Source organism: Panthera pardus, unplaced genomic scaffold (genome assembly GCF_024362965.1).
Source record: "Panthera pardus isolate Hobbes unplaced genomic scaffold, ASM2436296v1 HiC_scaffold_16, whole genome shotgun sequence".
NCBI classification, from domain to species: Eukaryota; Metazoa; Chordata; class Mammalia; order Carnivora; family Felidae; genus Panthera; species Panthera pardus.
In genome coordinates this window covers 120961642-120982933 of record NW_026526721.1, presented here as the reverse complement: position 1 = coordinate 120982933, position 21292 = coordinate 120961642, and the positions used below count along the sequence as shown (strand labels likewise).

The 21292-nt window shown below is 34.9% G+C and overlaps 1 protein-coding gene across 2 annotated transcripts in view; it reads left to right on the top strand.

Moving 5' to 3' along the window:
• Positions 1-21292, top strand: part of RASA2 (RAS p21 protein activator 2) — a 122453-nt gene that overhangs the window by 79148 nt on the left and 22013 nt on the right. Inside the window, exons 10-19 of one of the 2 annotated variants that reach the window (XM_053903766.1) lie at positions 4282-4438; positions 4747-4895; positions 5529-5643; positions 6070-6144; positions 6844-6967; positions 9369-9475; positions 12936-13019; positions 13650-13727; positions 17352-17425; positions 17964-18070. In XM_053903766.1, coding sequence (XP_053759741.1) covers positions 4282-4438; positions 4747-4895; positions 5529-5643; positions 6070-6144; positions 6844-6967; positions 9369-9475; positions 12936-13019; positions 13650-13727; positions 17352-17425; positions 17964-18070 — 1070 coding nt within the window. Of the gene's footprint in view, positions 1-4281; positions 4439-4746; positions 4896-5528; positions 5644-6069; positions 6145-6843; positions 6968-9368; positions 9476-12935; positions 13020-13649; positions 13728-17351; positions 17426-17963; positions 18074-21292 lie in introns of both variants that reach the window. The other variant, XM_053903765.1, reaches the window with a different exon arrangement.

The window sequence follows — 21292 nt, the reverse complement described above, 5'->3', positions numbered from 1 at the left end:
GCCATTTCTTTTTAAATTAGAAATTAAACTCTTAGGCTCCTTTGTCATTGGTAGAGCTCTGGCACCCCCTTGTGGGATTGATGGTAACTGCATGAAAACACAGGAAAAGCTTTATTTACCTTTAGGATTTCAGGCATATTCTTTCTAATCTTGGTAGTAGGAAAGAGGATAATTACCAATAATGTAATCCTATCATTTGAAAAGTTTCAAATTGCTTTCCTTTTTCACATAATTTCCAGTTAGTATTTGTCTATTGTAGTTTTTCTTGAAAACTGATTGTAATGGTTCCAGTTTAGTTTTATTTTCAAATTACAGCATGATTCAATCATTCCCCATTCATATCTTGAGCTTTCAGTTCCTTGGTGATGATGTGTGTTCTTTATTCTGAAACTTCTGTCAGATGTGAGTAGCTTGTTAGTGTTGATAGTAGCTAGTTTCAACTTTAACCTTGTAGATAATAGAATTTTACTTGATTTTTTTTGAATCAGTAATTACTCACATGCTTCACAGTTCAAAAGGTAGAAATCTGTGCCTTGTGTCAGTCCCTCAGCTAATCATTTCCACATTTTCGAGGCAGTCACGGTTTTGAGTTTCTGGAAATATTTTATGAAATACAACCCAATACATATATATCCTTTGTCCCCTTCTTTACACAAATGGGTACATACTGTATCCTGCTCTGCACCTTGCTTTCCTCACCTAGCAGTTTAGTAGAACGTCAGTAAATATTCGTAGACCCCTGGTAGTGGTGAAGAGTATGGACTCTGGAAATGTATTGCCTTGGTTCAAATCCCACATCTGTCATAACTTGGACAAGTTATTCCACCACCTTGGCTTTGCTTTCTCTGGCTATAAAGGGGATTGTACAAATAGTACCTGCCTCCCAGAGTTGTTAGAGGATGAAATGCACTCATCCTCATAAATGAAAGCAAGCTACGAGTGCTGTGGCCGTGGGTGTAGCTCATGCTCTCCTCATTATAGTGATTGCTGTTGTCGTCACCATTCCTCCACAGCAGTACTTACAGAGTTTCTGTCTGCATCCTTTGTTTTCACACCAGTATTCCATTGTTTGGAATGTTATAAAGAGAACCTTAGAGGCAGTCTTGTTCAATCTCAATTCACCAGTCCCCTCCATGTCAGAGAATTAACGTGTGCAAAACCTTTTTATGACTGTAAAATTGGTACAGTAATTTTCCTCTTAATGATTCAACATATAAAAGAGACTGAATATGGGGACATTGCTTAAGATTTAAGATGGGTAGATACAATCTTAGGGAGGCAGAACCAAGTTGTAAGTGTAGTACAGGTAATTTTTTTCTACTACACATGAAAAACACTAGTTAAAATAGAAGGGGAATTTTAGAACAATAAGAAAGGATTTCAAAGAGGCAAACATGGGTAGGTACTGCCCATTTAAGTACAGTCAAGGGGGATGGAGATTCTGTTCTAGAAGTATTACTATTTCCTTAGCAAAACTACTGTCTTAGCTGAGATATTAAGACTATTTCAATCTCTCTGTTGTATCCCTGTACTCATCATAGTACCTTCTGATAACATGGCTTTCCAAATAGCTTACCAAAAGGTAAAAAATGGGTTAGTCAAATTGACTAAAAATTGTGTTAACAGATACAAAAAAGTATATTAGTTGCAGATGGGAGATGGTGATAATTGTTGAAGACAAGTGATAAATGAGGTGAGTCGAGGGTATTCATTATTAATATTATCAGTCTTCTCCCTACTTTTGTGAATGAACATTTGCATAAGAAAACATATTGGTTGCAATAAAAAGTACAGGTATTTTTGCTGCTTGACTTTTGTATTTCTTTTCTTAAACTTAGAAATTGGCTTTCTGCTTTAAATATGTCAGTCTCTGTGCTCATCATTGGAGTTCAAGTTAAATTTAAATAAAGCAAGGTATCTGAATTTACAGGTCTACAAAACATATACTGGATTGTGGAAATTGACCAAAGTAATGCCCTTGTCAAAATGTTGGGTGATCAACCAACTAGACTTTTCCGTAGAGGTACTTCTGGGTAACTTTTGCTAACAGGCTTATTTGCAGTTATTTTCTCAGACAAATCTTTAAGTCATTATTTCTCAAATGGGAGAGTAGAAATTCTAAAGGCTGGTCTTTTGAGATAGAGATTCCTCTTTTGTGGGTAGTGATATAATTTCTGTATAATTTCTTCTCCCTTTATTATCATCCCCTCATCTTATAAATTTTGCTTGCTTGGTTCTCTGGTTCCCATTTATGTCTTTAATTATATCTTTCTCAGAACTAATGAATATTCTATTAAACCCTTGCTACCTTCTGTTTTTAAACAAGTTAGTGTATCTAACTATGGGAAGGCCATAGATGATAAATATCTAAATATCACCAAAAGTAAATATCAAAATTACTGATAGACCTTTATAAAAAGCATTCCAGGTAGTAGGCAAAGGAGGAATGATAGAATTCTAAAACTATCATTTTGCAATCTGACTCTAGGCAGTGCTCATTAATGACTGCTAATATCACAAAAGGAGCAGCAGACGTTAGTGACTTTTGGTAGAACTATACAACACTATACAATCAGTGAAATGTTCTTGCCAGAATATCAAATCTGAATCTAACCAAGCCTCTAGATCTAACTGCCATTATACAGGAAGTACAGAGAGGGCAAAGAACATGTTAGTGACATCATGGAGATGGAGTTAGATTTAGCATAATCCCAAATGTGGAAAATTCTAACTACCCAATTTCTTAGGGGGTAGAGGGAATCTATAGATTAAACTTAAGTGTCAACCAGTTACAGTCTATGGACCTTGGATTTGAACAAACTGTGGAAAACTGTTTATGATAAAGGTTAGGAGAGTTTGAACACTTACTATATAATGATGGTTTTTTAAAGTTATGTATAGTGATATATATTGAAATATTTATAAATAAAATTATAAGATGCCTAGAAATTGTTTTAAAATGAGACAGGAATGGGATGGGGAGGAGTGGAGAGAGGTATGGCTGAAACAAGAATAGCCTTGAATCAGTGATATAACTAAAGCCAGATGATGGGTACTTGGAAGGTTCAGTATATGTTACCTTCTTTACTTTTGTATGTATTTTGAAATTTCCATGATACAAAGTCTTTAAAAATAACTAATAGTTTTATGATTTTGGTCCTACAAACTTCTCTTGATTCCTTTTTTTTTTTTTTTTTTTTTTTAGTTTATTTATTTATTTTGAGAGAGAGAGAATGTGAGGAGAGGGTCAGAGAGAGGGAGAGAGACAATTCCAAGCAGGCTCCACACTATCAGCATGGAGCCTGACATGGGGCTCGAACCCACGAACCATGAGATCATGGCCTGAGCTCCAACCAGGAGTCAGATGCTTAACCGACTAAGCCACCCAGGCGCTCGACTTCTCTTGATTTCTAAATACTTCTCTTTCCTTGGAAAACTTTAAAGCTGTCTCTGTTTTTGCATATATATTTACATATATATTTTTTGCCTTCTACTTACCTGAAAAAAAATCGTGTAAATCTGATTTCTGCAGATAAAAATATTTTCAGTGTAGTTACACTGTTACTCCTTTAATAATATAAAAAATAAGTTCAAATTTTTACATATATAAGATTTACTTTGTGTGTGGGTTTTCTTTTTTTTTTTTTTTTTTTTTTTTTTTTGAGAGAGAGAGTGAGAGCGAGTCGGGGAGGGGCAGAGAGATAGGGAGACAATCAGAAGTAGGCTCCAGGCTCTGAGCTGTCAGCAGAGTCCAATGCGGGGCTCGAACTCACAATCCGTGAGATCATGACCTGAGCCGAAGTCGGACACTCAACTGAATGAGCCACCCAGGTGCCCCTATAAGATTTACTTTAAAACAAGATCATTTATGCCTACTTGTCGTATGTCTTACCTATTTCAGCTAAATGTGTATTTCTTAAATTCAGTTGTTATTTTTGATTATGCATTGGATTTTAAATGTTTTACTTTTTATCATCTTTTCCTAAATCTGCAAACTAATCAAACTCTCATTCAGTGCTTTTGAGATCTTAATTTTTATATTACCTGTACTTTTTGTTTCCCAGATAAAAATCTATATAAAGCCTTCCATTTCAATATACAACCAGTATTAAACCCCTGAAGATTGGTAGTTGACTACTTATAAAGTGTCCTAACCTTAAGTGAACTTAAGTACTAAGTTCACTTTTTTGGTTTAGGCTTTTCATAGCTTAGCTGTTTGTTTACCTCATTGACTTAGATGCTCATTCTCATCTCATGGAATTGATTGTGTTTTTACTTTAGGTACTTGCTACAACCAAGAGACAATGGAAACAAGTCATCTAAAACTGATGATCTGGGGTCTCTTAGATTAAATATATGTTATACAGAAGACTACGTACTTCCTTCAGAGTACTATGGTCCTTTGAAAACTTTGCTGCTAAAGTCACCAGATGTTCAGGTACTTTAAAAATCTTAAGTGTATAATTTAATATGAAAAGGCTAAAGTAATTCTGTAAGTAGTTAGGAAAAGATTTCACAGTATCAAGTTTTATTAAAATAGTCAGTATATACATTTATCTGAACCACAGTACTTTGATTCCAGTAAGTGCTTAAAATTTCATCTCTGAGAAAAGTTTAAAAAATTAAATATTCTATGCAACAGTAATAGTCAATGAATATGCTTGAGTTGCTTTTACAGGCTAGTGATTGAACATTTAGTCATATTTCCTTGATTTTGTGCTTGTTTTCTGCCTTTCTATATTCTAGCCGATATCTGCCTCAGCTGCTTACATTTTGGGTGAAATTTGTCGAGATAAAAATGACGCTGTTTTGCCCCTTGTCCGACTGCTGCTGCATCACGATAAACTTGTTCCTTTTGCCACTGCAGTGGCTGAATTAGACTTGAAGGATACACAGTAAGAGTTATATTCAAATGTTAATTATGTTTGTTAAAATTGCATCCGAGTTTGCCAAATTGTTTTTGTAATTTGAGTTCTTTTGTATTGACCACCCTCACTGGATAGGAGTCTGAAAGGAACTGCTTAGCAAGAAATAAAAGGCAGTTCAAGTTAGCAAATGGCATCCACCAACAGCAACATTGACAGTTAATGAAGGATTTTTTTTTTATTCAGTATTGAAATTTCCTGTTACTAATCTTTGCTGCTGCCTGTAATGATTCACATGTCACAAATAAAATTCCAGGGTTATTTTTTCCCTTCACCCGTTATGTATCACCCTTATATACACAGGTATGACATTATGAAAAGCAGTCAGGTCACTTCCCCTTCCTGTCATAGTACTGTCTTACACACACACACATACTCCACTTTTGTAGTTCATAAATATAGTTTGCTTTTTTTTTTTTTTAACTTAATATTTTTGGTGAGTAGTTTGGGTAAGTTTGAAAATCCTAATGGCAACAAGCTTTTAAATGGATGATAAAAATTACTAAAATTGTATGTATAACCAGAGTCACATATCTCATATTATTGGTTTCCTAGCCTTTGTTTACTGCACTTGGTTTCACCTTATTTCTGTTTGTATTTCAGAGATGCAAATACAATTTTTAGAGGAAATTCCTTGGCTACCCGATGTCTGGATGAGATGATGAAAATAGTGGGAGGGCACTACCTGAAAGTAACATTAAAACCTATTCTAGATGAGGTACCGAATATACCTCTGATAATAATAGTCTGTGTGGCCTTATGAAATAGTGTTCCCTTCATGAAGTAACCTAGTGACAGGAATGATACACCCGTTCATGTATTACTGAAAGAATAAGGGTGAACACTTCAGAAGCAGGATAAATGATTTACCTTTCCATCAGTGGATTTTTACTTGAAGGGCACATTGAATATAATCTACATAATGGTTGTTGTTACTGGATTTCTGTTTTTAGCTAGTTTCAGATACATGAGAAATACATTTTAACAGTTCTTTTGGAGTATTGTACACATTATCTCTGGATGGGGGTTATAAACTTTGTTACAATTTTAACTTTTTAAAATTATCAGAAAAAGAATAGTTCTTTTCACTTTGCAAAATTATTTGGAAAAGAGCAATTAAATGAAAAATTAATCGATTTTCCAGATATGTGAATCCTCAAAATCCTGTGAAATTGATCCTATTAAGTTGAAAGAGGGAGATAATGTAGAAAACAATAAGGTAAGTCCTTGTGATCTTTATGACTACATTAAAATGGGCCTTCTCCCATATGTGATCTTCCATAATGCTCTCTGGAAGGATGTAGTGCTTCTTATTCTTTACTTAATGCTCATACTATTAGCAGCATTTCCCATGTCTCGTTTTTAGAATATTGTTATTTCCTCATTAGGATTCACTTTATTTTTGTTCTTGATTATCTTCTCTTTGGCTCTGGGAACAGTAGTGGAGTAAGGCTGTATCCGGTTGCAGCCTCCATTCTAGCCATTCCTTTGGGGTCAGACTGATCAGGCTAAGTGGCACAATGACTTGGTCAATCAGCATTTTCGTTGTCTCTGGGAAAACAATGATGTGAGAGTCACAAGTTTTCTCTGCAGTAGATAAAATTGCCACAGTGTCCATGTGCCTGCATATCTGAGTTATTTCCCTGATTTCTCTTCAGATCATTTTATTCTCTGTTGCTTCTTGTGAAGTTTCTTCCATACATTCACCAGTTATATTTAGCTAGTCTCAATCTCATTTGTTAAATGAAGTCAGGATGTAAATTGTCCTTTAACTAAGTGAGTTTAGAGAAGGGAAGCAGAACTTTAGAATACTAGATAGTAGCTGCCAAATCTCATTTTCACTGCATTGTTTTCTGTAAAGGCTGTGGAAAATGTATAAAAGTTAAAATCCTGATGTTTCCCTTGTTAAATCCTACAGGAGAATCTGCGCTACTACGTAGACAAGTTATTCAGTACGATTGTAAAATCAAGTATGAGCTGCCCCACTGTAATGTGTGATACCTTTTATTCCCTAAGGCAAATGGCTACTCAGCGATTTCCTAGTAAGTGCCTTGTTTTACTAAAACATGCCATTTCTTTTTCTGTATTGGATATTGTTGTGTAGATTTACTGTGGATTTGGCTTATGTACAATGTTTAAGGTTTATAGGTACAATCTTTTCAAAATAAATACAGCTTTTTAATGAAACATCTACTTTTATTTCCTTACAGTCTCAAAACAAATTGTTTTCTTTCAATATAATGACAACTTTATACAAAGAACAAATAAAAAATCACCATTATTTTTAAGAAAGGCAAACATTTAGAACTGTAACATAATAAACATTTATACTAGGTACTTACGAGATTGTTAAATGTAATAAACAAAAACACCTTTGTAATTTGTACCAGCTACTTTTGTCACTTGTGTGCATTTAAATAATGAGAATTTTTAGTTCAGTACAACTATGACTGGATTTGACAGTTTGTGAATGCTAAGGTTTTGGTGGTAGGACAATTTTATAGAAATTACATAGAAATTTTATAGAAATTACAATTTTATAGAAATGTCTGGAGACATTAGAAACATCTCTGTTACAATAGACCTAGAATTTTGAGATACATATGTTAATCAACACATGCTTTAATTTTGCAAAAGCGGCTATGTCAAGGCTTTGTTTAGAAACGTTGCTATCTCTGATTGTCAATATTTGGAGTTATTCTACTTTTATGCATATCTGATAAGTAAATAACTTTGCTATAGCTGTTTTTCCAGATCTGCCTGTAATAGGGGGAGGGGAGAGGAGGTAAGGTAGCTACTTAAATTATTAGTCTTACCCAGCCGTGTGAGAGTATAAGCGTATTTCTGTAACCATCTGAAGAAATTTTGCTATTTTACCATGCTCTTTCAAGTGTATGAGTATGTATGTGCACACACAGTGTATACAGTTATCTGTCCCTCCACTAAATTTACCCAGTGGTAAAGTTATGGGACTGAATTGTCTAACTAACGTGTATAAATTCAGCCCTGGATGTCTTTGCTAATTCTACTAAAGACATAATCAACTTCAAGTAAGTATACTAAATCTAGTTTTTACAACACAAATAAGGGGAGCAGAGACATTAAACATATGGCAAGATGCTCACTGAAATTATACTTTTAAATAGTGAGTTAAATCATGACAAACACAATGAGTGTTTATTTTGTGAACACACACAGTCCTACTCTCATGCCTACACTACCATATGCATTGTCTCCTGCTCTCATGCTCACAACCACCATATGTGTGATCTCCTGTTCTCACGCTCACACTCACTCATGGGTACTGCTCCCCTTAGGTAAATAATGAAACTGAGATTTAGAAAAGTTATGTAACTTGCCCAAGGTCCAAGACATGGCCAGCAGAAAGAAGGGTCTCCAACCTGAGTCTGGCTTATTCCAAAGAATACAAAGCATACAATAGTCATTGTACTCTACACCACCCACTGATCTTGGCCTTAAAGTATGTTTAATTATGATTATAGAAATGATCTAAAACACATTTTATGGCTTTTTATAAATGCAAATGTGTCTTCTATTCTTTTTGTTGGCTTAAATGTTCGTATGTTTTCGTATTCTCAGTAGACTACAGTAGTGATAGTTTTGTTGTTAGAAAACATTTCATATTTTCCCATTTGTTCTTCTGTTACCTTAGGAAGGTGAGTGGAAAGTCAGGGAGGAGACAATGAGTGGACAGCAATTACTAAAGCAGCACAGGTTAAATGACTTGCCCATGATTACCTATTGAGTGACTTACAAGAGTTAAACCAAATACAGACCTTCTCCCCCCTCACCACTTGCATCTGTCATCTCACTGTCAGGTTAAGTGTTGACTCCAGTCTGAAACAAAAGCTGTAGGTGAAATGACAAAAAACAAAAATGGTCTTCAGTTCATCTTCATTTTTATATGGAATATTGATATCTTTTTTAAAGGAAAGATTTTCACTTGGTTGTTTTTATTGCATCATCTTTGATGTTATCAAGACTTTTGAGGGAAAATTGAAACAATATCCTAGAACTGAAAATAATGTATCCTAGTCTTAAGGGTTTCAGTATAACCACGAGGTAGTGCTAGATACCACTTGTATTGTTGCAATTTCAGGAGCCTCTTCTTGCAGATGAGCAAAGAGGTATTTTCCAAAGTAAAATATTTCTGAAGACCTGGTAGCTTTGCCTTTCATTTTATTAATTAATTATTTTTTATTGTTCCTTTCTGATTTTTTTAGCCAGAGGTTTAATTTAGTCATAATCATTACTTTAATTTAGTCATAATCATTACTACCATTTCATCAACTCAATCCCCACTAGACAAATTATATTGATCTCCTATTTAATTTATGTTTTTTTCAATATTTTTCACTTTGTCATCTTTGTTTTTTAATTCAGTGTTTTTATGCATGACATTTCACCATTTTTTTCCTGCAGATGACCCTCATGTTCAGTATTCTGCAGTGAGCAGCTTTGTATTTCTTCGTTTCTTTGCTGTAGCCGTAGTATCACCTCATACTTTTCATTTGCGACCTCATCATCCAGTAAGTGTTGTTCTTCTCAAAGCTTTATTCCATTTTTACTTATTTTTATTTAAAAAAGATAAAATAACAAGCCAGTTTCACTTGGCTTTCTTGTAACTGGTACTTAAATTTACTTGGCATTTTTCTTAGCCATTTCAGCCTTTCAGAGAAGGCTAAAAATTCTATTTTTTGTTATTAAAAAGATATTATACAAAAGTAATAAAATGTGGATAGTTGTTGAAGCTTGATGATAGTTGCAGAGAAGATCCATTATATTTACCATTATATTTGCTATTGTGTGTGTGTGTGTAAATTTCCATAGTAGTAGGGTTGTTTGTTTGCTTGTTTTCCATGAGTTACAGGTTTAGTTTAATCTTAAAGGTATTTTTAAATCTCACAGAAATTTGAAGAGATTTATTTCTGAAAGGTGTAGAAACTTTGGAATATAATTTGTTTGGTATCTCCACATTTTTACTTTTTATCCACCTGATATTATAAATATATGAGATTTAAAACTTTAAAAACATTCTGAAATCCTATTTATTTATATCTGAATGTGTACTGTGTAGATCTATGTGTTAACATTTTAAAACTCCTATTTTTGCTGTTTGTTTCCTTGTCATACAGAATATTTTTGCTGATTGATTTTAACCCTTTATGTTCTATTTTATAATCTTATCTAATTGCTTTCATTGCTAATTTGTGTAGCAAGTAATAGTCATAGCCAACATTTACTTAGGGCTTTGTACTAGGCCTTCTTCTAAGTACTTTGTGTTTTAACTTACTTAGTCCTCCCTGTAAGGTCAATTCTATTATCATCCCCATTGACAGATAAGAAAATTGCAATTGAATAATTTCTCCATGGTCACACAGCTGATGAAATAGGATTTGATCTCACTCAATTTGAACTGAATTAGACTGGAATGCTGTCGTCTCCTTCAATCTTCCCAGTCTTTGAGCTCACCCCTGTTCTTTCCTGCCGCAAGGGCACTTAAGGTGTTCTAACACCTATAATGTAGCACACACTGGTGCTCAATGCTGATGATGTGGTGATGAGGAAGACACTCTCTGCCCTTAGAAAACTTCACTAATACAGGGTAGGGAAGGCACAGGGGTTTTAGAGTTAAACTGGGCTTTGAAGGCCACCCTTCCTGTTCACAGTTGCATGACATTGCCCACTCATTTAACTCTGAGAACTGAGTAGAACCTTGCTGCTGTTGCAGCAGCACACCCTTTCTTGCCAAAGGACAAACAGGCTGTGAGTAGCTGCAGCAGAGAGTGGGTCAGTGCCCTTTCGTTCACAGGACTGTCCTTTCTCCGGCCTTGTTACTAAAGCTGTGCAGAATTCTAGGCCACAAAAAGTTTAGCAGCGGCATTCTGGGTATAAACAGAACTCCTACCTTTGAGTTTGTGACCCTCCCTTGTATTCAGACTTGGATTTGCATATTTCTGTAACAGATGTTGCAATAAAGTCCTTCTAACCACAAACTTTGTATTTTGGGTCACTTTTCCAATCAGTGTGCTAGAAGGACTGGTTCATACTGTATCATGTAACTTTATTTAGTTTGCTTTTAAATGTAAACTTATCCCCTCTTCTTAAGAACTTTCGTTCTAATTAGGAGAATAGGGCAAATACATAAGGTACATAATCTAAACTAGTACTTGATTAGTACCAAGGTAAGTAGTTTAGACAATTCATACTACAGAAGTTGAGAGCAAGGAGTAATCCCAGGGACCTCAGGGTGATGGAATTGTCAAGACTAGTATTGAAAGTTACAGAGTGGTTGGGGAGGGGAACCAGTTAAAGGTTGTTGGATTTACATTTAGAAGTTCTTCGAATTTTGAGAAGCCAGTTTTTGTAGAGTACAAGAAAATCAGATTGCAGAAGATTAGAAAATAGGTAAATGTAGTTTTTACATTTTAAAGCCATTACATGGCTTAAAGATATACACAAATTTAAGCATGTACATTTGTATACATATACATGAATGAATACTCTTTTTTTTCTTTTTTAAGAGAGTGTGAGTTGGGGGCGGGGGGTGGGGAGAGAGAAAGAGAATCCCAAGCAGGCTCCACACTCAGCACAGAGCCTGATGCAGGGCTCAGTCCCATGACCCTAGGATCATGACCTGAGCCAAAATCAAGAGTCAGACGCTCAACCAACTGAGCCACCCAGGCACCCCTGAATAATTTTTTAAAAACACTAATTTTTGGGGACACCTGTGTGGCTCGGTTGAGCATCTGACTCTTGATTTTGGCTCAGGTCATGATCTCACAGATTTGAATTCGAGTCCCACATCAGGCTCTGTTCTGATGGTACGGAGCCTGCTTGGAATTCTCTCTCTCTATGCCCCTCCTCAACTCTTGCTCTCTCTCTCTCTCTCTCTCTCTCTCTCTCTCAAAATAAATAAATAAACTTAAAAAAAACAACAAATTTGAACAGGGAAGTCTTGATGAAATTCAGTTCAAATTCAGTTTATTAGCCATTGTTAAGAATCTTATATTCTTCAAAGGCAGAAAATTTTAGGGACCTTTTATACATATAATGGAATCTTACATGTTCTAGCTGAAATATTTCTGAATAACTATAAGGTGTGTAACTGTTTCATAAATATATCATAATGATCATATCCCAGATGCTCCATTTTTTTCCAGATTGCCTTACATCTTGGTCGTCTCTTATCCTTCACATTCACTGTTATTTCCAGTGTGGGAATTCTAAAATATTGAGGAATGTAACCAAAAACCTAGAGCATTTCTGTATGTAAATTTTGATGGAAGATACTTGTTTATTTGAATCTCCAAAATAAAGATATTCTCTATGTGATAAGGAAATTGGTTATGCAGATACATGGTTTGGTGGAAACTCATTAGGTTATGTACATTTAAAATCTGGTGATTTCACTATATGTAAATTATACTTCAGTTTAAAAAAAAAAGGAAGGAGACAAGGACTCATCAGGGAACTGTTTAATTAATTTTACTTATATTTACTTTTTTCTGGTAGACAGGCTAAAAAATAGCTTGGATAACAGATCCGGGTAGTTATCCTCTGCTAAGATCCTACATGAACCAGGTGACTTCTCATTTCCTAAGTTTAGTTAGGTCATTGCTTCCATGATGAAAATAATTGATTGTAGAAGCTATATCTGTTATTGAGTAGGATTAGAAGGTGGGTGGAGTACAGAAAATTTGGAAACTGTCATTTTAAGTTCCAATGTAGAAAATGTAGACCTGCTTGACCTTTCAAGAGTGAGTGCAATTTGTTAGGTAATCCAACCTGCCATGTTGTGCAAAGCAACATATACACTACTGGTGAGTTGTGCCCATCATAAGCTAGATTTTTACTACATTAGTGATTTGAATCAACATTTTGAATCACTGTTTTAAAGCAACGTAGCCTATTCACTCTATTCTACCTTTTACACAAATTCTGTTTCCTAAAAACTTAACAGTTTTGTGTCTCTTTTACATTCTTTAGGATGCACAGACAATTAGAACATTAACTCTCATCTCAAAAACCATTCAAACATTGGGAAGCTGGGGAAGTCTGTCCAAAAGCAAGGTAAGTCTTTACATCTTCTGCTTTGTGGCCACACTTCTGTTGTTGCTTTTTTTTTTTTTTTTTTTCTTTCAAGTTTGAGAGAGAGAGAGAGAGAGAGTGCAAGCACATGCATGAGCAGTTAGAGAGGCGGAGGGAGGGAGGGGGTGAGAGACAGACAGACAGACAGACAGACACTCTTAAGCAGGCTCCACACCTGAGCTGAAATCAAGAATCAGACGCTTAACCGACTAAGCCACCCAGGCGCCCCTGTATTCACACTTTTAAATGTTGTTATACCTTATCCCCCTCTCTCACTCATTCCCTTCCAAATTAAAATACGCATACACAGATGCAGTAGCTGTCTTTTAGATAGCTGCTGTGTCTTAGTCATCTGTTAAAGAAGTTTCATTTAAACTAATATATCTAAGTGGAGGAGAGAGTCTAGTGAACAGATGTAAGAACCTCTATTGATCTGTTCGTGCCATATCATCTAATAGCTGTTGAAAGAAATCCCCCTCCAAGTCCTATAACTCTCTTGAAATATATGATTGATTCCTTTTAGGCCTTAATCCTCAGCTTAAAAATACAGTTCATTATATTCTTAGTTCTCTACTTAACATATGTGAATTCTGTGTGTTTTTTTTTTCCTAGTCAAGTTTCAAAGAGACATTCATGTGTGAATTTTTCAAAATGTTTCAAGAAGAACGATATATTATAGCAGTTAAAAAGGTATGATTGTTTTACTCTGGGAATAGTAACATTTCTTATCATAATAGCATTGGGGAAATAGCATTTCATATTATTCCTAGAAGTTAACCCTCAGTTTAAAAAAATAATGTTTAAATTGTACATCAAATGTAGAAAAGCTATCTTTTTCTTCCTTTCTTCTCCCGTAAAAAACTATGGGATTTTTAGCTGTGGAAATACCTAAATGTTTAACAACAGCTGCTATTGCCAGTGTCTTAGTAACACAAATTAGTGTTACTAAGCTAGATTTAGTGTTTCTTACCAGCAGCACTATCGACAATTGGGTCAGATAATTCTTGATTATGAGGGGCTGTCTTGTGCCTCTGTAGGCTGTTTAGCAGTATCCTTGGCCTGTACCGATTAGACGCTGGTAGGATGCTCTTAGATTTGACAGTCAAAAATGTCTGTAAACATTGCCAAAGTTCTGTGAAGGACAAAATTGCTTCTGATTGAGAACCTCTGATCTAGGGATAAAGGCTTAGTATGATGCTTGATGTATAGTAAAAAAATACATGAATTATCAACCATTTTATAAAATATAGTAGGCTTATGGTAGTAACTTAAGGCAAGTTACTGTAAATTAAAATGTACAGAAGACTACAGTATTTAATATCCTAACGTGAGGTTTATAACATACAAAAATTGCTGTACTTAGAAACTGATAATGTTTTGAAAGGATCTGTAATTCCTTGAGTCTTTTTTTTTTTTTTTTAAGCTTATTGATTTATTTTGGTGGGTGGGCAGAGAGAGAGGGAGAGAGAGAATCCCAAGCAGGCTTTGCACTGTCAACACAGAGCCCAACATGGGGCTTGATCTCACAAACCGTGAGATTATGACCTGAGTCAAAATTGAGTCAGATGCTTAACCAACTGAGCCACCCAGGCACCCAGATTTCTTGAGTCTTGAGTTCTAAATCATTCTAAATAAAATGTAGCATTATTGTAAAACCCTAAAATTTGTAAAGTTATTTTGAAGTAATCTAAACTTGGCTTGAAGGAAGTACTGTATTTTATTTATCACAATTTTGATTTAATGAATCAAAATTAGGCCAAATTTTGAAGATGTCACTCAATTTCTATAGCATGATTGATTCACAGTTGACTGCCAGGGGTCTATTTTGATGAAGTGTATGTTTGCACTTTTTTGTGTATGTGCTTAGAATTCTTATAGGGAGTCAGTAGATGAAAATGATGATTTTTTAAAAAATAAAACCAGTTGGAATTTTTCATCTAGAATTGTGCAAGTTCAATCAAAGTCTTTTTAAGCAATCACTGAAGGCTTTTGAGGAGAAAGGCTTTCAAAAGGATAGGCGGAGGAAAAACTGCCCTTTTATTTGTAGGACATTGTTGAAACATCTGTGGGACAGCGTAGGCAGACTTTTGTTGGCAAGATTATGATATACTGTCTTTTGTTTTAGGGTTGTTTTCCCACTTTTTTGACCTAGGTTATGGTAGCAGCTGATTTTTTTTTTTCCCTGATAAAATCAGAATGTGTAGAGTTGATAATGTCAGTGGAGAAAGTAGTTAAGAGTCCCAGGAGTTTAGCCTGTTCCTGATCTGTCTGTCCTGTGTCACCCACTCGCAGTCTCCTGGGCTATCACCATAATACATTTCCTATGTCAGATTTGGTTCTAGACTCCTAAACCAGCATAGGATATTTTGCCCTAATCTAAGTTTTCTTTATTATTTACTTACTAAGTCTGGATATATGCATTGCTAGAAATTGTAGAAGCCTCTGAAGCCCAGTTTCTCATTTTGTATTGGTGTACTATTCCCACAGAGTTTAGCAAGGGTAACCTGGATAGTTCTATAAACAGAGTGACCATATAATTTAGTGTGCAAACCTCGACACTTTAAAGAGTGAAAATGAACACTGTGGATAATGTTGGGATCACAGCTGTAGACAGGGATGGCCCTGAGCAAATACCTATATTCACCCTGCCTGTAGTCCATCCTAATTATTGTGTTTTCTTTCACTTGATATAATTGTATTTACCTCCTAGCTCCATATAAATATAACAAATACTAGATGTAATAATTGTCATAAGTAAATAATAAGTATTTTTCAAGTAAATAGATCAGTGCCTTCAGGCAAATACTGAGAAATGAAATATTTAAGTAAGTCTGTGACCAATTTAAGTAAGTCTGTGACTCCATTAGTGAACAGTCCCTCTTTTGAGAACTGGAGATAGGATAGGACACTTCTTTAGTTCCCTTGTGTACTTGTTCTGTATTACCACATATAAAGCAAAAGAAACTGTTCTTGTTCCTTTACTTACCAAGATTTCCTTCTTACATGCTAGAAGTAAACATTAGAAAAAATTGTAAGTGTGGCTTCTGGTGGGCAGTCTATAGCCAGTCTTAAGAAAATATGACTGCCCACAATTCTACTTTAGATTAGGCATTTGTACCTCAGTGTTATCCCTATTGGAATGTAAGTTTTGTTTTTTTTTGTTTTGTTTTGTTTTTTTGTCCCACGTGAGACAACATAGAACAGTATAAAGGAAAAAGCAAGCACTAAACAAGTAGGTAATTCATTTATGTGGCAAGATAGGATTCCTCTCTAAGAACAAGGATTGTTCCTTGAAATACTAATTTCTTTTTCCCATGAAGAGATGACCGCATGCCAGGAAGCTCTTGACCAGTCAGGGTAGCATATTCATGAAGCTAACTGCTCTTCACAGGGGTGGCCTGCCATTGCTAGAGATGGGTACTCCAATGTTCTTGAGCCACCATGTTCTCACATTCCCCCTAGGAAGTTTATAAATGGAGATTAGATTTCCAGGTTATTCCAGAGAACCCAGTTACACTTCAGTCATAATTATGGAGTACTATCTCTCCAGGCTAAAGTCAGTTATATGTAATAGAAGTTAGCAAAGTCTTTTCTATAAAAGAGTAAATATTCTTCTCTGCTTTTATTTTTGTTTTTGTTTTTACAGCCCTTTAAAAATATAAAAACTGTTCTTAACTCATAGGCCTTACAGAAACAGGCTGCAGGTTGAATGTGGCCCACTGAACCATAATTTGGTGATCCCTGACTTAAAATATAGGTTCACGATCCTATATCTAAAATCTTTGGGACCAGAAATATTTCAGAATTTTAAAAGATAATAGGTATATACTGTGTATTATATTACACCCTAGTGTGGCCCGGGGTAGCACCCCATAATCAAGCATACTATATAGTACAGTGTGTGAATATTCACAGTAAGTAGGATAAATACAGACTATTAATAGCCTTTGCTAGTTCAAGTTAAGTTGTACCCTCAAATGAGTTTTCTGTAAATCAAAAACAAAATAAAAACAACTCTTTTTATTCACAGCTTTATAGATTTCAGAGTCATAGTTTAGGGATCGTAGATTGAGCTATTTTTACAGAGAAATGTATTCTGAGTTTTAAGTAACTTGAGAATAAACTTTTTAAAATACGTAGCCAATGTGTAACTTAGGATTTCCTGTACAATTAAATATGTGTTTTGTTTTAGAAGTTATAATTATATGTATTCCTCAGTAAAGAACTTTACAATATTATTAGTGATATTTAAGATAACTGAATTTTTGATGTATGTTATCACAAAGTATAATTTTTGCCCATTTCCCTGTTTAGTTCTTGGATGAAATTTCATCTACTGAAACTAAAGAGTCCAGTGGTACGAGTGAGCCTGTGCACCTGAAAGAAGGGTAATTTAATGAATTTAGAGATTAAAGTCATGTGTCAGTATAGACGTTACGTAAGTACAAAAAGCAGGAGTCTGGAAGTGAGGAAATCCGGGTTTTGTTCCATCTTAGAACTGCCTAAGTAACATCCATCAGGTAAGTTACAGTAGCATATGAACCTCATGCCAAATGGGCATGATTCCTTGTCCATACATTCCTCGAGTAGTTTTTCAAATAGAATGAAATTACAGGTATTAGAGTAGTACTTTGAAAACTTCAGTCTTGAAGTAGTGTTATCATTGGAAGTTAAAGGGAAACTTCAGGTGAGTTTGGCCCTTTTAGGTCTGAATAGCACAGTTATAAATATTAAATTAGTTAAAAACTTTATTCCCTTAGCACGGCCAAAATAAATGCAAAAGTTATGGATGACAAAGACATTTTCATATATGTAATACAATCTTACTCAGCCTTTCATGTCATTTAAAATCAAAGAACAATTCTTTGTTTTGGATGAACTACTTTAATATTTGTAGCTAAATTTTTACATCTGTTGTTTTGGCAGTGAGATGTATAAAAGAGCTCAGGGAAGAACTCGGATTGGGAAAAAGAATTTCAAGAAACGGTGGTTCTGCTTAACAAGCAGAGAGCTCACCTACCACAAACAGCCAGGTAGTTGTGTTTATGCTTTATTGTGGGGTTTTTTCCTGGTCCGCGGTGAAGATTTCTTTTTTGCTTAATGTAACTCCAGTGAACCTTTTCACTTTATTACTGTAGTTGATAGTTTCTCGCAGTGATGCATACACACTAAAGATATAGTAAATATTTGACAAATGACACCATGTAAATTCCATTTTTTTCCTCACATATGCTCTGTTGTCTAAAAAAAAAAAAAAAAATCCCTGGTAAATCCCAGGATTCATCTAGAACTTGGAAATTTCTTTAACTCTCAGAGCCAAATTGGTAAGAATCAGTACTTAATAAATGAGAGTATTTCAGTGGTTTGCTGGATAACATCAGCCAGAGTTTTTCCACAGTCACACCACAGATTGTGATTCCTGTACAGATACCACATTCATTCTAGTCTTTTGGCCAAGCTAACTTCAAAATGGAAATTTTAGTGACTGACTTCCTGAGAAAGCACAAATGGGCTATTTGGATAAAGAAATCCATCTCTGAGGGATTCAGAGAAGCAAAGTTTGTCCTTCAGTGGACTGACACAGTGCTTAAAACCTCCACCTTTTAAGTTCATTCCCTTGGAGTCAAACATGATCCACAGAAGGCCATTAGCTCCTGCTGGTATCATAGCAAGAAGAACTTAATATCTAAATCATGGACCATATTCCATAGAACCCATTTATTCAAGGTGATCAGGATACAAAGAAATTTACTTAACCAAAAGGCCAGTTAAAGGAAGAATCATTTTAAAACAGACAAAAATGTGCATACATATCTTAAATATTTACATATTTGTTTGCCAGATCTTCTGGTAGAGAACCAAGATCTTTTCTTTGAATATGGATCTATAGATTGGATCCAAGTACAGAATTTTATTAGATTTCATGATAGTCACCCCTAATCTTTTACAGATGTCTCACCCCCATGTAAATCAGCTTTATTTATACAGGTGTGGGTCTCCTTTTTTGGTGTTTTTCAAAGCACTCACCTGATTTTCAAATAAACAATAAACCTCTTAGTAAGGGGCACTTATTTTGTCACTTTACATATATTTAAGTAAATTATAATTAGAACATGGAAAAATAGCTTAAACAGGTTTGAAAACAAACCCAACAGGGTTGGCAAACAAAACAGCCTAACCAGTGGAAACAATAGAGTACAGGCTTAATAGATAGTAACCTAGCAACCACAAGCATTCAGCATCCCATGAGCATCATTTGTTAATGTTTCACAAGGACATGGAGAGTCTCTGTTAATCCATTAGCTCTGTTAGGTAAAGATCTGTTCAGAGAGCTTCCGCTATAAATTCTGAAATGGTAAAACAAACAACAGCCGTAGGATACTTTCAAGAGAACGTAGATTCAGTTAAGTAGAATGGTTCTGTGGAGATTCTTAAAGAGTAAAGTGATAAGAAAACTTGTTTCATAATTCCTTATTATGGCTCAACCAGAATGACTACATATGACTAATTGTATTAGTAAGGTAGAAGAAACCAAAGGCATTTTTATTTGTCACCCACATAATTTGTTATGGCATATCAATAGTCAGTCATAATTTGTTATGGCATAAAGAGCAACACGTTACATCCTTAGCCTTGCAGACCATTTTTTAAGCTAAATATGTTTTGAATGTTTTAGAAGTTACAGCTTATGTTGAATACTAAGTAAATGTTCTCACATACATAGCAGCTTTGTAAAAAATAACTGTCATAATAAGCTAATTATGTTAGTACATTGAAATAAAATTTAAGGTAAGTTAGTTGTTCTCCATGAATAAATTAGCTATTTTTTCCTCATTTAAAGTATTTTCTAATCTAAACTAGTATTCTAAAGCCTTTTTTGGGTTTAGCCCTTTAAGAATCCGGTGATAGCTTTGGCCTCTTTCCTCCAGAAAAATACACATACAAACTGGACATAGAATTTTGCATATAATTTCAATGAGTCTGTAGATCCAGAGTTCATCTACGGTTCTTAAGAACCTCTGCTCTAGCTAGTGATCCTATGAGGACAAAATTCTATAGAATGATTAGGCTGCCGTAGGTATAAAATAGACACATAGAAATTACATTGTTTTCAGACCCTAAGAAATTTAACCTATTGGAATGACTTTGGAGGAATAAGCTCTCTTACATGAAGTTTAAAGATTATTTACCAAAGCGTACAGTTTTAAGCATCCATGCTTTTTGTTTTAACTATTTTGATGGATTTTTCCAAAATGTATTACATGCTTCCCTGCCTTCTAAAAAAGAATTCATTGAACGTAAGTGAACATTTTCTAGATGAGTTGCGGCTGCCATTGATAATATTAATTATTATGTAGTGCTTTGATTTAGTGATGTTTTCAGGGCCGCTTATGAGTGTGTGCAGCTGTTTACTCCCCAGCTAAAATGCCTTGGACTGCTGTGCTTTTTTGTGTTCCTGTGTTTGCTTTATATGGTTTTTCTCTATCCCTTTTATATTTAGGCTGTTACCTTAAATCTCTTGTGCTGTCAGTGAACCATAATGTAACATCACACTCCCACCTCCATCACTCAGCTCCATTTTTTACTACACATATACTTTGAGAAAACAGGTACTGTGTTTGTTAAAATTATGCTTAAAATTAAAAGGCTTTGATGGAAGACTTCAGGACTTTGCTCTCTGAAGAAAATGCATGGGCTTTGGATTTCTCTGGTTGTTCAGCAAATGTTTTGCTTACCTTTCTATTTCTTTGCTGTTTCTGGATAGCCAAGACTGCTAGTTCCACTTGTTATATGACTTTAGTGTGTGAAAGAATGCCTCCCAAATTTTCTGTAATATGGACACTAGTATTCTGAATCAAATATTTCTGCCACTTAGAATCAAACAGTAGTCTTTTCCCAATTTACTGGAAAAGGAATGAATAGAATTTTCTCAATTTTAAGGGTTTTTCCTAAGTAAGTTACTAAGTTTTTGATGCCTTTTTACATAAATGCTAACGAGATAGTATACAACTTATCTTCATTACAACTAGATTAATGAGACTGTATGACATTCAGCAATCAGTCATGATTATATTGACAGTTTTTTATGCACGTGTGCTTGTGATCTGGTTTTATATGCTATGTTGCAGTATAGTCATCTTCTATAAGTAGAAGTTTTTCTAGCTGTATACTGAAATCAGATGAGTTCTTGACCTTCCGGTCTCTTCCTTTTTCATCCAGCCATTCAGCTGCGCTTCACCAGACTGGCTGCTGCA